This window comes from Castor canadensis, chromosome 8 (genome assembly GCF_047511655.1).
Source record: "Castor canadensis chromosome 8, mCasCan1.hap1v2, whole genome shotgun sequence".
Classification (NCBI taxonomy): domain Eukaryota; kingdom Metazoa; phylum Chordata; class Mammalia; order Rodentia; family Castoridae; genus Castor; species Castor canadensis.
In genome coordinates this window covers 87,783,125-87,798,991 of record NC_133393.1, presented here as the reverse complement: position 1 = coordinate 87,798,991, position 15,867 = coordinate 87,783,125, and the positions used below count along the sequence as shown (strand labels likewise).

The 15,867-nt window shown below is 39.9% G+C and overlaps 1 protein-coding gene across 9 annotated transcripts in view; it reads left to right on the top strand.

Annotated features, from left to right (window-relative positions):
* The window catches only part of Tfcp2 (transcription factor CP2), a 70,518-nt gene that overhangs the window by 2,635 nt on the left and 52,016 nt on the right, over positions 1-15,867 (top strand). The window contains exons 1-2 of one of the 9 annotated variants that reach the window (XM_074083390.1): positions 40-554; positions 2,569-2,755. The exons of 5 other annotated variants lie outside the window; for them this stretch is intronic. Coding sequence is in view for 3 of the 4 variants with exons in the window: in XM_074083385.1 (XP_073939486.1) it covers positions 433-554 (122 nt within the window). In the remaining variant the exon portion in view is untranslated. Of the gene's footprint in view, positions 1-37; positions 555-2,568; positions 2,756-15,867 lie in introns of those variants that run through there. 3 more of the 9 variants (XM_074083385.1, XM_074083389.1, XM_074083386.1) reach the window with 3 other exon arrangements.

The window sequence follows — 15,867 nt, the reverse complement described above, 5'->3', positions numbered from 1 at the left end:
GCCTGGAGGGGAAAGAGCGGGTCCCGGGAGGGGAGGGGAGGGGGCTTCGAGTAGAAGGGGGCAAGGGTAAAGGTACAAAATCCGCGCACGGGGCTGGCTGGTTGTCGCTGCTGTTGGTTTACCTGGAAGGCAGTGAGCGGCCAACGGCGAGCTCCAGGGGATAGCCTCAAGCGTGGGAGTGCGGGAGTCAGGGTCGCCTCGGGGAAGTCAGGAATAGTTGAGGAAACAGAGCCTCGCGCTCCAGAGGGCTGAGCAAGAGGGGTTTCTAGAAACCCGGGTACCCGGCAGCGAGGGTGCAACCAGTGCGGGTCAGACTCGGGGTTGGGCACTGCGCGTGTGATTTGGGTTGTAGTCTTGCCCCTGTGGGGTGGAATTAAGCTCAGCGCCTTTGTACAAGAAACGGTGTCTCTTGGGGGCCAGAAAGGAGCCAGGATGGCCTGGGCTCTGAAGCTGCCTCTGGCCGATGAAGTGATTGAGTCCGGGCTGGTGCAGGATTTTGATGCTAGCCTGTCCGGGATCGGCCAGGAACTGGGTGCTGGTGCCTATAGCATGAGGTGAGTGAGATTTTCCCAGACCCTACCTCTGAATAGTTAAGGCAGCATTAAGAAAAACTGGGTGGGGAGTGGGTGGGTATAGAGTTTAAAAAGCTGTCTGCAATTAGGGGAAAGGGACTTTTTTGTTGGAGTATTGAGTGTTGTGCAAGAAATGGAAAAAAATTGTAGACAGTGTGGTCTGTGCAAGGCTGGTGGGACAAGGAAGAATGGCTCTTGATTAGCAACCAGATGTACGTTGAGAGGCTGTTGTGCCAGTGTGGGAGACTTGGAGACTGATGGTATGGGTGGGTACGTTTGGATTTGTGTGAGCAGGTGAGGGATGTCTAGGAAATTGGGGAGTTGGGAACTTTGGCTTGATGATGAATATTGGAAGAAACGGGAGCTCTTGCTGAAGAAGTAAGTCCACACAGTGGAGTCTTATCAGTAGCCTGCTCTAAGGCTTCAATTACCTCGAGGGCTTCTGATTTCTGAAACATTGGCTGTGAAATGAAAAAGTGACAAAGAGAACTTTTAGATGCTTCTAGACCTTCATGTATCAAGCTCGTTGCTGATAATAGATTAAAAGTATCATTTGAAAGCAGCATTACTTTTTGTGTCACTTACTGGCATGCATTGGTTACTTCATTCCCCCATTTATGGACGTGTGGAAGTGTTAGGTGGACTGTAATTAGGTTTTCTAATGCAGTATAAGACTTCGTCTAAATAAGTGAGTCAGGAACTTTAGAACTTAATACTTTAATTGGAGTTATATGTTTGTAGGGGAAAGTTGCCTTTTATGGGGAAAGTGGGCAAATTTTTCATTCTTGTGATAAAATCCTGTGAGAGTTCCCTTCTTTATCCTGCCTAATTCACGGTGGACTGAAGGAAAATTGTGAGTTAGAACTTAACACTTTAGCATCTTTGCTTACAGTTAAAATAATAAGCTCTCTATATAAGTATTTTTGTGAATTTTGGGGGGAATTTGTGTTTGGTTATGCAGTGCTCCTAGTCTTGAGAAATGTAGCTTAGTTTTAACTAGGCCTGTTGGACCATAAACAGAGAGATTAATCTGTTCATTTGGAAGTGAGTGCCCTGGCCCTGACCTTTCGCATCCGCATTAGACATAATATTTGACGTTTTGTGCTGTTCGTATCAAGATTTACCTCAGCAAAAAACTTGACTTTGTTTGTTATCCAAGTTTAGGATGGAAGTAATTAAATATCACTCTACTTGTAAAAGTAGTCAACATCATAACATTATCTACAAACTTTTGATCATCGACTGTGTGTACTGCTGCATGCTTCCCTACCATGTGACCTTACAGTTAAGAGGGCTTTCCAAATCATAACCTTGTGTGGTCTCCACAGACACCGGAATGGCATATTCACACATTTAGAGATTTTTTTTTTCCAGCATCAAACTTTTCCCAACAGTATTCAAACATCACGTTAAGTTTTCTTGAGAGTACAGCAGTATTTATTTGCTTTTTTTCACCTTTTTTTCATGTATTATACACTTGTCTTTTTTTTTTTTAATAAGTGATCCTTTAATATTCCCCTTAACGTTTTTCTCTTACATTTTTATGCATAGCACAAACTTCTGGTAAAAGTAATTTCCTTAAGAACATGCTGAGCAATCACAAAAGACCATATATATAACAAATGATGTCCATTTCTATGTCATGTCCAAATCTATAGAGAAAGTGGATTAGTGGGTTCACTAGAGCTGTGGGGGGAAGAGGAAATGGGAAGTGACTGACTGCTCTGGACATGGAGTTTCTTTTTGGAGTGATGCAAATGTTCTAAAATTGTTTCTGGTGAAGATTGCTCTACTCTGACTAAAGACAATTGAGTTGTACAATTCAAATGAATTGTATGCTATGTGAATTGTATTTCAGAGCTGTTGTAAAAGTCTTAAAGAGTTTAAGTTTTATGTTTAAAACTTTTTCTTTTCCATTTTTTAAAAGTTGAGGTAAAATAAAAGCAACCCTTTAACGCTTTTTTTTTTTTTTTCCGGTACTGGGGCTTGAACTCAGGATCTACACCTTGAGCCACTCCACCAACCCTTTTTTGTGAAGCATTTCTTCAAGATAGGGTCTCTTGAACTATTTGCCTGGATTGGCTTTGAATTTTGGTCCTCCTGATCTCTGACTCCTGAATAGCTAGATTCCAGGCATGAGCCACCCGCGCCCCACCTCAGCCTCCTGAGTGCTGGGATTACAGGTGTGTACCACCATGCTCAACTGATAAAATGAACCATTTTAAAATGAACAATTTAATGGCATGTAGTATGATGATAGTGTTGTACAACTACCACCTTATTAGTTCTAAAAGGTTTTCATCACTCTTAAAGAAAACCCTATGCATTTCAAGCAATTGCTCTGCATTTCTCCTCCTCTGTTCTGTCCCTAGTAACTACAAATCTGTTCTATCTCTGTGGATTTACTTATTCTACATATTTCCAGTAAGTGGGATCATATAGTATGTGTTTTTTTGTGTCTCACCTCTGTCACTTAGCATAGTACTGCTTGAGCCACACTTCCAGTTCTAGTATAATGTTTTCAAGGTTCATGTTGTACATGTATCACTACTTCAGTATTTCTTTCTTTTTTTTTTTTAAACGGTTCTGGAGTTTCAACTCAGGGTCTTACACTTGCTAAGCAGGCACTCTACTACTTGAGCCACTCCACCAGCTCATTTTTTGTGTTGGGTATTTTCAAAATAGGGTCTCTCCATCTATTTGCCTGTTCACCTAATGGTAGACAGGAAGCAGAGAGGGACTGGGAGCCTGGTGTAACCTCAGGGGCACAGCCCCACTGATGTAGGCCTTCCTCTTAAAGTTTCCATGACCTCCTAAAACAGTGCCACCTGCTAGGGACCAAACAATTCACTACAGGAGCCTGTGGGAGACATGTCATAGTCATAACAGGTTGTTACCTTTTGTCTATGAATAATGCTGATACGGCTTTATATTTTATCTTAGACATCTTCAAACCATTGTAAGAGATACCTGAGGTAATCAACTTATATAGAGAAAAGGGTTATTTTGACTCACAGTTTTGGAGGTTTCAGTTCATGATCAATTGGCTCCGTTGCTTTTGGGCCTTTGTTGAGGCAGCAGGTAGCAGGGAAAAAAATGTTCACCTGATGGCCAGGAAGTGAAATAGAAAGAAGGGTCTGGGGTGACAATATCCCCTTCAAAGATTGCCTCCAGTGACCAGAAAACCTCTCACTAGGCCCTACCTCTTAATGTTTCCATCACCTCCCGTAAGTGTCAAGCTGGGGCCTAAGCCTTTAACACAGGGATCTTTGGGGGAATTATAGATCTAAACTATACCATGTTTATTTAAAGGAAATGACCATAAAATATTTGTAAACCATTTGTTTACAAGACGTGATTTCTTTTGGGTATATATAATATATTTTCATTTCTTTGGGTAGATATCTATCTATAGATAGATATCTTGGAATTTTTGGTAATTTGGCAAGTCTATGTTTAACCTTTCGAAGAACCACTCAGCTGTTTTTCAGAGCTAAACCATTTTACATTACTTACAGTATTGTTTAGGGTTCTTGTTTCTCCACATCCTTACCAACACTTGTTACTTTTATGGAACCTTTGTTCCATTAAAAAAAAATCATTAGAGCCACCCAGCTGGGTGGGAAGTAATATCTCATTGGGTTTTAATATACGTTTTTTAATGGCCAGTCATGTTGAATATCTTTTCATGTGCTTCTTAGTTATTTGTGTATATTACTGGAGATGTCTCTATTCTTCTTTTTTTTTTTTTTTGAGAAGTCTATTCTAAAGACCTTTGCCCAGTTATTATTTTTCCTCCCATGGTGCTGGGATCAATCCTATGACCTTATGACCTCATGCATGTTAAACAAACACTCTACCATTGACCTGCACCTCCTGCCCAGGTTGTCATTGTTTTTGCTGTTGAGTTGTAAGAGTTCTTATAGTCTCTTTGCCAGACCCTTATCAGGTATATGGTTCGCAAATACATTCTTTTTGTTTTGTTTTTGTTTCTTTGAGACAGGGTCTCACTATGTAGCCCAGTCTGGTCTCAAACTGGCAATCCTCCTGCCTTAGCCTCCCAAATGCTAGGAGCAAATGTATTCTTTCTTTAGGTTGTCTTGCATGCTCTTGTAATGTCCTTTGATGTACAAAATTTTTATGAGGTTCATTTTATCTATTTTTCTTTGGTTGCTTATGATTTTCGTGTGTCTGGGTAATGGCTAGCCTTATAGAATATGAGGAAATATTCCCTTCTCTGATTTTGGAAGGAGTGTGAATAGAATTGTGTTAATTCTTTAAATGTTTAAATTCACCATTGAAGCTCTCTGGTCCTGGACTTTCCTTTGTTAGGTTTTTGATTATTGATTCACTCTTCCATTTGCTATAGGTTGTTGAGATTTGTATCATCTTGAGTCAGTTTTGGTACTTTATTTTTAGGCTTTTGTTTCATTTCAGTTATCTAATATGCTGGTGTATAGTTGTTCACAGTATTCTCTTAGAATCGATTCTTACCATAAGAGCAATAGTAGTACCACCCAGTTTTATTTCTGATTTTATTTGCATCTTTTTTTTCTAGTCATTTTAGCTAAGAGTTTGTAAAACTTCTTAAAATTTTTTTTTTTGTGGTGGGATTTGAACTCAGGGACTACACCTTGAGCCACTCCATCAGCCCTTTTTTGTGATGGTTTTTTTTTTTTTTTAGAGAGGGTCTCACAAGCTATTTGCCCTGGCTGGCTTTGAACTGTGATCCTCCTAATCTGTCTCCTGAGTAGGTAGGATTACAGGTGTGAGCCACCAGAGCCCAGCAAACTTGTTGACCTTTTTTTTTTTTTAATTTTTATTGTTTTAATATTCATATGTGCATACAATGCTTGGGTCATTCCTCCCCCCTGCCCCCACCCCCTCCCAAACAACCCACTCCGCCCCCTCCCTCCCCCCCATACCCGGCACAAACTATTTTGCCTTTATCTCTAATTTTGTCAAAGAGAGAGTATAAGCAATAATAGGAAGGAACAAGGGTTTTTGCTAGTTGAGATAAGGATAGCTATACAGGGAGTTGACTCACATTAATTTCCTGTGCATATGTGTTACCTTCTAGGTTAATTCTTTTTGATCTAACCTTTTCTCTACTTCCTGGTCCCCTTCTCCTATTGGCCTCAGTTGCTTTTAAGGTATCTGCTTTAGTTTCTCTGCGTTGAGGGCAACAAACGCTAGCTAATTTTATAGGTGTCTTACCTATCCTCACCCCTCCCTTGTGTGCTCTCACTTTTATCATGTGCTCAAAGTCCAATCCCCTTGTTGTGTTTGCCCTTGATCTAATGTCCCCATATGAGGGAGAACATACAATTTTTGGTCTTTTGGGCCAGGCTAGCCTCACTCAGAATGATGTTCTCCAATTCCATCCATTTACCAGCGAATGATAACATTTCATTCTTCTTCATGGCTGTATAAAATTCCATTGTGTATATACCACATTTTCTTGATACATTCGTCAGTAGTAGGGCATCTTGGCTGTTTCCATAACTTGGCTATTGTGAATAGTGCTGTAATAAACATGGTGTGCAGGTGCCTCTGGAGTAACCTGTGTCACAGTCTTTTGGGTATATCCCCAACAGTGGTATTGCTGGATCAAATGGTAGATCAATATTTAGCTTTTTAAATAGCCTCCAAGTTTTTTTCCTGGAGTGGTTGTACTAGTTTACATTCCCACTAACAGTGTAAGAGGGTTCCTTTTTCCCCACATCCTCGCCAACACCTGTTGGTGGTGGTGTTGCTAATGATGGCTATTCTAACAGGGGTGAGGTGGAATCTTAGTGTGGTTTTAATTTGCATTTCCTTTATTGCTAGAGATGGTGAGCATTTTTTCATGTGTTTTTTGGCCATTTGAATTTCTTCTCCTGAGAAAGTTCTGTTTAGTTCACTTGCCCATTTCTTTATCAGTTCATTAGTTTTGGGAGAATTTAGTTTTTTAAGTTCCCCATATATTCTGGTTATCAGTCCTTTGTCTGATGTGTAGCTGGCAAATATTTTCTCCCACTCTGTGGGTGTTCTCTTCAGTTTAGAGACCATTTCTTTTGATGAGCAGAAGCTTTTTAGTTTTATGAAGTCCCATTTATCTATGCTATCTCTTAGTTGCTGTGCTGCTGGGGTTCCATTGAGAAAGTTCTTACCTATACCTATTAATTCCAGAGTATTTCCTACTCTTTCCTGTATCAACTTTAGAGTTTGTGGTCTGATGTTAAGATCCTTGATCCATTTTGAGTTTATACATGGATCCAGTTTCAGATTTTTGCAGACTGCTAACCAGTTTTCCAGCAGTTTTTGTTGAAGAGGCTGTCTTTTCTCCATTGTATATTTTTAGCTTGTTTGTCAAAGACAAGTTGGTTATAGTTGTGTGGCTTCATATCTGGGTCCTCTATTCTGTTCCACTGGTCTTAATGTCTGTTTTTGTGCCAGTACCATGCTGTTTTTATTGTTATTGCTTTGTAATATAGTTTGAAGTCGGGTATCGTGATACCTCCTGCATTGTTCTTTTGACTGAGTATTGCCTTGGCTATTCGGGCCTCTTGTGTTTCCATATAAGTTTAATGGTAGATTTTTCAATCTCTTTAATGAATGTCATTGGAATTTTGATGGGAATTGCATTAAACAAGTAGGTTACTTTTGGGAGTATAGACATTTTTACTATGTTGATTCTACCAATCTATGAGCATGGGAGATCTCTCCACTTTCTATAGTCTTCCTCAATCTCTTTCTTCAGAAGTTTATAGTTTTCCTTGGAGAGGTTGTTCACATCCTTTGTTAGGTTTACACCTAGGTATTTGATTTTTTTTTTTTTGAGGCTATTGTAAATGGAATTGTTTTCATATATTCTTTTTCAGTTTGTTCATTATTAGTGTATAGAAGTGCTAATGATTTTTCTATGTTGATTTTATATCCTGCTTCCTCGCTATAGCTATTGATGATGTCTAGAAGCTTCTGAGTAGAGTTTTTTGGGTTTTTATGATATAGGATCAAGTCGTCTGCAAATAGGGATATTTTGACAGTTTCTTTACCTATTTGTATTCCTTTTATTCCTTCTTCTTGCCTAAGTGCTCTGGCTAGGAATTCCAGTACTATGTTGAATAAGAGTGGAGATAATGGGCATCCTTGTGTAGTTCCTGATTTTAGAGGGAATGGTTTCAGTTTTTCTCCGTTAAGTATAATGCTGGCTGTAGGTTTGTCATATATAGCTTTTATAATGTTGAGATACTTTCCTTCTATTCCTAGTTTTCTTTGCACTTTTATCATGAAATGGTGTTGGATCTTATCAAAGGTTTTTTCTGCATCTATTGAGATGATCAAGTGGTTTTTTTCTTTGCTTCTGTTAATGTGGTTTATTACATTTATTGATTTTCGTATGTTGAACCACCCCTGCATTCCTGGGATGAAGCCTACTTGGTCATGGTGAATAATCTTTTTGATGTGTTGTTGAATTTGGTTTGCCATTATTTTGTTGAGGATTTTTGCATCAATGTTCATTAAGGAATTTGGCCTATAGTTCTCCTGTTTGGAGGTGTCTTTGCCTGGTTTTGGGATAAGTGTAATACTGGCTTCATAAAATATGTTCGGCAGTTTTCCTTCCCTTTCTATTTCGTGGAACAGTTTAAGGAGGGTTGGTGTCAGTTCTTCTTTAGAGGTCTGATAGAATTCAGCAGAGAATCCATCAGGTCCTGGACTTTTCTTTTTGGGGAGACTCTTGATTGCTGCTTCAATTTCATTTTGTGTTATAGATCTAGTCAGGTGATTAATTTCCTCAGTTTTGGATGATCATATGTATGTAGAAATCTGTCGATTTCTTTAAGATTTTCAAATTTATTTGAATATAGGTTCTCAAAGTAGTCTCTGATGATTTCCTAGACTTCCAGGGTGTTTGTTGTTATCTTCCCTTTTGCATTCCTGTTTCTCTCCTCATTTTAGTCAGGTTTCCCAGGGGTCTATCGATCTTGTTTATTTTTTCAAAGAACCAACTTTTTGTTTCATTAATTCTTTGTATGGTTTTTTGGTTTCTATTTCATTGATTTCAGCTCTTATTATTTCACTCCTTCTGTTTGTTTTGAGATTTGCTTGTTCATATTTTTCTAGGAGTTTGAGATGTATCATTAGGTCATTGATTATCTTTCAGTCTTTTTAAAATATGCACTCATGGCTATAAACTTTCCTCTCAGGACTGCCTTTGCTGTGTCCCATAGGTTCCGGTAGGTTGTGTTTTCATTTTCATTGACTTCCAGAAGCTTTTTAATTTCCTCTTTTATTTCATCAATGACCCATTGTTCATTAAGTAATGAGTTATTCCGTTTCCAGCTGTTTGCATGGTTTTTGTCTTTACTTTTGTTGTTGAGTTCTAGTTTTATTGCATTGTGATCAGATAGTATGCATGGTATAATTTCTATTTTCTTATATTTGCTGAGGCTTGCTTTGTGCCCTAGGATATGATCTATTTTGGAGAAGGTTCCATGGGCTGCTGAGACGAATATATATTGTGTAGAAGTTGGATGAAATGTTCTGTAGACATCAAGTAGGTCCATTTGATCTATTGTATATTTTAGATCTTGGATTTCTTTATTGATTTTTTTTTGGATGACCTATCTATTAATGATAATGGGGTGTTAAAGTCTCCCACAACCACTGTGTTAGAATTAATATATGCTTTTAGGTCTTTCAGGGTATGTTTGATGAAATTGGGTGCATTGACATTGGGTGCATACAGGTTGATAATTATTATTTCCTTTTGGTCTATTTCCCCTTTTATTAGTATGGAATGTCCTTCTTTATCTCGTTTGATCAATGTAGGTTTGAAGTCTACTTTGTCAGAGATAAGTATTGCTACTCCTGCCTGTTTTCAGGGGCCATTGGCTTGGTAAATCTTCTTCCAGCCTTTCATCCTAAGCCTATGCTTATTTCTGTTGGTGAGGTGGGTCTCCTGTAAGCAACAAATTGTTGAATCTTCCTTTTTAATCCATTTCGTCAAGCAGTGCCTTTTAATGGGTGAATTAAGTCCATTAACGTTAAGTGTTAGTACTGATAGGTATGTCATGATTCCTGTCATTTAGTTGTCTTAGTTGTTTGAAGGTTTGAATGGGTGTACCTAAGTTGAGGTTACTCTCTACTTTCTTGCTTTTTCTTTTCCTGTGGTTTGGTGCTGCCTGTCCTTTCATGGTTAAGTTGGGTTTCACTTTCTGTGTGCAGAATCCCTTGAAGAATCTTTTGTAGTGGTGGCTTTGTGGTCACATATTGTTTTAGTTTCTGCTTATCATGGAAGACTTTTATTGCTCCATCTATTTTGAATGATAGTTTTGCTGGGTAGATTATAATGGGGTTGAAGTTATTTTCATTCAGTGCCTGGAAGATCTCACCCCATGCTCTTCTTGCTTTTAATGTTTCTGTTGAGAAGTCTGCTGTGATTTTGATGGGTTTACCTTTGTATGTTATTTGTTTTTTCTCTCTTACAGCCTTCAGTATTCTTTCCCTAGTTTCTGAACTTGTTTTAATGATGATATGTTGTGGGATAGTTCTATTTTGATCTGGTCTGTTGGGTGTTCCGGAGGCCTCTTGCATCTGTATGAGAATATCTTTCTGTAGATTTAGGAAATTTTCTGTTATTATTTTGTTGAATATATTACACATTCCCTTTGCTTGTACCTCTTCTCCTTCTTCAATGCCCATGGTTCTCAAGTTTGGTCTTTTGATGGAGTCAGTGAGTTCTTCCATTTTCTTTTCACAGGTCTTGAGTTGTTTAATTAATAGTTCTTCGGTTTTTGCTTTAGTTACTAGTTCATGTTCGTGTTCTGAGATTCTGTCTTCTGTTTGTTCTATTCTGCTGGATTGGCCTTCCATTTTGTTTTGCAATTCTGTTTCGTTTTTTTTTCTGAGGTTTTCAATATCCTGGGTCGTTTCTTCTTTAATGTTGTCTATTTTTGTCCTGAGTTCATTTATCTGTTTATTCATCGTGTTCTCTGTTTCACTTTGGTGTTTATACAGTGCTTCTATGGTCTCCTTTATTTCTTCTTTTGCTTTTTCAAATTCTCTATTTTTGTTGTCTTGGAATTTCTTGAGTGTCTCCTGTACATTTTGGTTGACCCTATCTAGTCTCATCTCTATAAAATTCTCATTGAGTACCTGTAGTATGTCTTCTTTTAAATTATTCTTGTGGGCTTCATTGGGTTCTTTGGCATAGTTTATCTTCATTTTGTTGGAGTCTGGATCTGAGTATCTGTTTTCTTCGTTCTCCTCTGGTTCCTGTACTAATATTTTGCTGTGAGTAAACTGGTTTCCCTGTTTTTGCTGTCTTCCCGTCATTGCCCTTGGTGGTGTTATTGTCCTTGTACTGTGTGCAATTGAGTATTTTCTGGCTTGTAATAATAGCACTAGTGATATTTAGAATGGAAGGGTGAGAGTGGATGGAAAGCAAAGAAGTTAAAGGAAAAGGGAAAAACAATGAAGTAGAAAAGAAACCAAAACAAACAAAAAATGTTTCAAAGATATAAACAGGGAGAGACAGTGTATAATCAACTGTAAGCTGAAAAGGTATTCGAGAGAGAGAAGATTGAAAATAAAAAATAAGAATAAAGATATAATGAAAATAAAAAATAAGTAAATGAAAGAAAAAATATATACATATAAAAATAAAATAAAAAATAAAGAAAAAAAACCTCCAAATTCAAATGCAATGAAGTTTCAGTCTTAATAATTTTGGTGTTCGTCCCTCAGCCTCCAATCCTGGAGATAGTGCCTAAGATGTTCTGTAGTTGTTCATCAAAGGGGAAACATAAAGTAGAACAAAACTGCACACACACACACACACACACACACACACACACACACACAAAAACCCACAAAGTGTCCCACGTTCAAATGCAATACAGTTTCAGTAAGTTTTTCAGCATGCAGGTGTAGTTCGGTTGTTTTCTCATCAAAGGTAGGGAGAGAGAGAAAAAAAAAAGTGTGGAGACAGGTCTGTGAATGGCTATCTGCGGATGTGGCTTGCCTGCCTGCTGCTGTCAGCCTGCTGTTGCTGGCGGCGTTATTTATGCAGTTCTCTGAGGTGAGCTTAGCACTCACTCACTGCTCCCCCCCCCAAGCAGGCTTTGTTTACCCAGAGTTCTCCTGTGCACCAGCCGCTGCTACAAGCTTTCCCCGTTCCAAGCACACTGGGGGAGGTGACACTGCACCCGCTTTCTCAGGCCTGTGTGTTTATTTATTTACAGTTCACATGGGAAGTGGGTCTTTTCCCCTTCCTGTGGAGTTTTCCTCCCACCTCTGCTTTTACAAGCTTTCCTGCTCCTGCTTGCTGGGCGTGTGCTGCTGCTCCTGCCCGCTGAGGTGTTTGTTCACAGCTCATGTGGGAAGTGGGTCTTTCCCCCTCTCCTGTGGAGTTTTCCTCCCTCCACCACTCTCACAGGCTTTCCTGTTCCTGGTTGCTGGGTGCACACCAATGCTCCTGCCCTCTCTGGCCAGGCCCAGTTTGTGTATTTACCGTTCTGGGAGAGAGTCCCCTCCCTCCCATTCAGGGCACTCAGGGCGCCCCATCCTCTTTGCTACTTGTCTTTATTGTTCTTATTGCTTATTACTCAGTTTCTCTTTTTTCCCTGGATGGGGGTCGGTCTGTCCAGGGGGCTATGCTTATCTGGCTTAGGGTTGTCTGTGGACATACCGTGTACCGCTTAGTTCACCTTGTCCTCGTCTTCCCGAGCCGTCTGGGTTCGGGCGACTGGCGGCCCGGGCCTGTCCTGGTTTCTCCGTTTAACATGAAGTGGAGATTCTCTGCACGGGCTGGAGGTGTGGAGCGGTCAAAATTTTGCCTCTTCTTGGTGGCCTTGCCTGCAAGGTGTGTCTCCAGCATCTCTCCAAGATTTCACTTTAGGAGGCATGCTTTCTGCTTCCTCCCTCTAGCCGCCATCTTGGAATCTGGATCAGTTAAAAAGTTTTAAAACCCTTTGGGTACTGAAGTATGGCAAATCTCAAGCTGAGTAAATAAAAAGAAATCTACACTGAAATTCTTTATAAGTTTTTCTTCTTTGGTGTCTGAGTTTCCCCCATAATATTAAAAGCAGCCAGGGAAAAATAAGTCCCCTAGGCGAGGGTCCGTACCACCCTGATGACTGCAGAAAGCCACATTTGCTGCCACCTCTGCTCGCAACCCCAGCTCTGAGTTGTTGTTCTTTTTAAAGAACCCAACTTTTAGGATACATATTATGGTGCATGCCTGTAAGCCTAGTGTTCAGGAGACTGAGGCAGAAGGATCTTGAGTTCCAGATGAGCTTGGGCTATACAGGGAGACCCTCTCTCAAAACAAAACAAAACAAAACAAAAACCTACCACCAGCACCACCGAAAGCAAAAACCCATATAACCCAGCATCAAAATAAAGCAAGCCCCCCATCCACCCAAAAAAATGTAACCTCAAATTTTGAAGGTCAATACCCCTATTGCTCATTGTAGCACCAGTAAGTTGCAAAAGAAATTTGGGTCACTGTCTCCACAGCTCTCTGCCATTGGGCTAGGAGCTGGAGGGTGATAGATGGTATGCCAAATGCTGAAATTTACTAAAAATTTCAAGCCTTTTTTTTTTTTTCTTCTGGCAGTAGTGGGGTTTGAACTCTGGGCCTCACACTTGCTCAGCAGGCACTCTTACTGCTTGAGCCACTCTGCCAGCCCTTTTTTTGGTGGTGGGTTTTTTCCAGATATGGTCTTGGAAACTGTTTGCCCTGGCTGGCTTTGAAGTGTGATCCTCCTGATCTCTGTCTCCTGAGTAGCCAGTATTACAGACGTTAGTCACTGGTGCCCAGCTTTATCAACCTTTTTCTTCATTAAGCACTTTCTTGGATGCTATAATACGTGATTATACTCCAGACTTCTAATGTAGTTGCTTCAAGCAGTCCTTGTCATTGGAATAGTTGTTTTGGTGGAGAGACCAATTCCTGTAGTTTCCCGTCATCTTCCATGACATCTGTTCCCAATTTTCAACGGTTTTTTATTTAATCCAATGCTGCTTCTAACTTAGCCTTCGTGTGTGCCCAGGTACACACACACACACACAGACCCCTTATCCATATAGTTATTCTATTCATAGAAGACTTTATAAATGCCTATAAGCTTTGTTCACTTAAATAATTTCAGGGGGTGCTGGTGGAGTGGTTCAAGTGTTCAAGTGCCTGCCAGCAGTCATCAGACTCTAAGGTCAAACCCCAGTGCTGACAAAATAAATAAGCTTCCTCATTTCCAAAAATAAAAAAACCAAAATATAACAAACAAAGGCAGAACTGATCTGAGGAGATCAGGTATAGCTGGTGGAATTCAGTCTTAAAAGATTTGAGAGACCCAGGAAGAGCCTTTATGATACAAATGTAAAAGGACATGAATAAAAGATTTTAAAGGGCTGGCATAGTGGCTCAAGTGGTAGAGTGCCTGCCTGGCAAGCATGAGGCCCTGAGTTCAAATCCCAGTACCACTAAAAAATAATTTCAGGGGCTGGGGATACAGTTTGGTGGTAGAGTATGTGCTTATTAGCTTAGGGCCCTGAGCTCAATCCCCAACATCAAGAAATAATAATAATAATAATAATAATAGTGATTTAAAAGAGGATTCTGAGAAGACCAGGTAAACACCAGAATTCTGTCTTCTCACCTGGACAACATTTGTATTGGCAGAAACTGTATGCTACAACTATTTGGGAACACTGGTTTATTGAAGTCTTGTACTTGTTGGGGGAATTAACCACTATTTACCCAAGAATTAATTTTCACCAATATTGGTCAGTTTCAGTTCTTAGCACAATGGCAGCTGTGTGTCCCCCAGCCATTAGCCTCATGGCAGGCCGCTGTGCCTGTGTTCCTGGATCAGCTTGCTGGACATGGGGTAGACAAAAAGAGCCCTGTGCTCCAGAAGTCGGGGAATCTGTGGTCTGATTATGACTTGCTTCTGATCATAGAGGTGCAAAAAGGCTGTGACTGTTGTTGCACCCCCATCTCTTTGTTGCAACCCCCCCTCCCCCAACCAGTGATATCTGGGGAATTTAAAGGGCTAGCAGTCTCCTTTTTTTCCCCCTTTCATTTTTCTCTTTTTTTTCCCCTTTTGTGAGCCAGACATTGAAGACTAGAACAATCCAAAGCAACCACATACATAGGGGAAATTAAGAAGTTATTGTGAGGCCACGCACGGTGGTTCACACCAGTAATCCCAGCTATTCAGGAGGCAGAAATCAGGAGAATTGCAGTTAGAGCCCAGCCCAGGCAGTGAGACCCCCATCTCAATTAATAAGCTGGGTGTGGTACAAGTCTAAGAAGGCTATAGGTAGGAGAATTGTAGTCTCTCATCCAAAACTTCAAGACCCTCCTTGAAAAAATAGCAAAAAAAAGGTTGGGGGCATGATGCAAAAGGGTGTTTAGCAAGCACACAAGGCCCTCAGTTCAAACCTAGAACTGAAAAGAAAAAAAAATTACTGTGCGTGCCAGGGGAATGCACAGGCTCAGAAAAGATCTGAGATGTTTAGTTTACACTTCAGACCAGTCCTTGCCATAGAGGAGCCAATAGCAATCAAAAGCAAAAACAAACAAAAAAAAAAGCCAAACCCCAAGGAATGGAGAGAAACTGATTTGCAGGATTACCACATTAGTGGATTCAAATATCCAGTTTTCAACAAACTAGCCACAAGACATACAGAGAAACAGGAAAGTATGGCCCATTCAGAGGGGAAAAAAAAATAAGCCAATAGCAGTTACTCCTAAAAAAGACCTATGATGGGTCTACTGGGCAAACACTGTAAAACAAATGTCTTAGAGATATTCAAGAAAGACGAGCAACGGTGGCTCACTCCTATATTCCTAGCTACTCAGGAGGCAGAGATCAGTAGGATCAGAGTTCAAAGCCAGCCTGGGCAAATAGTCTGTGAGACCCTATCTGGAAAAAACCCATCACAAAAAAGGGCTGGTGGAGTGGCTCAAGGTGTAGGCTCTGAATTCAAACCCCAGTACCACAAAAAAAAAAAAAAAAAAAGTTACAAGGACCAAAAGAAGACATGGGAAAAACGAGTACAGTATATGAACAAAATGGAAATATTAATACAGAGAAAGCCTAAGAGAAGCTAAAAAGAAATTATGAAGCTCAAAAGGACAATAACAGAAATTAAAAGTTCACTATAGGTATTCAGAGGCAGATTTATGCATGTAGAAGAATCAGTGAACTTGAAGATAGGACAATGTTAATTATTGAGTCTGAGTAACAAAAGGAAAAAAGATTGAATAAAAGAGTTTAAGAGACCTGAGGGACACCATCAA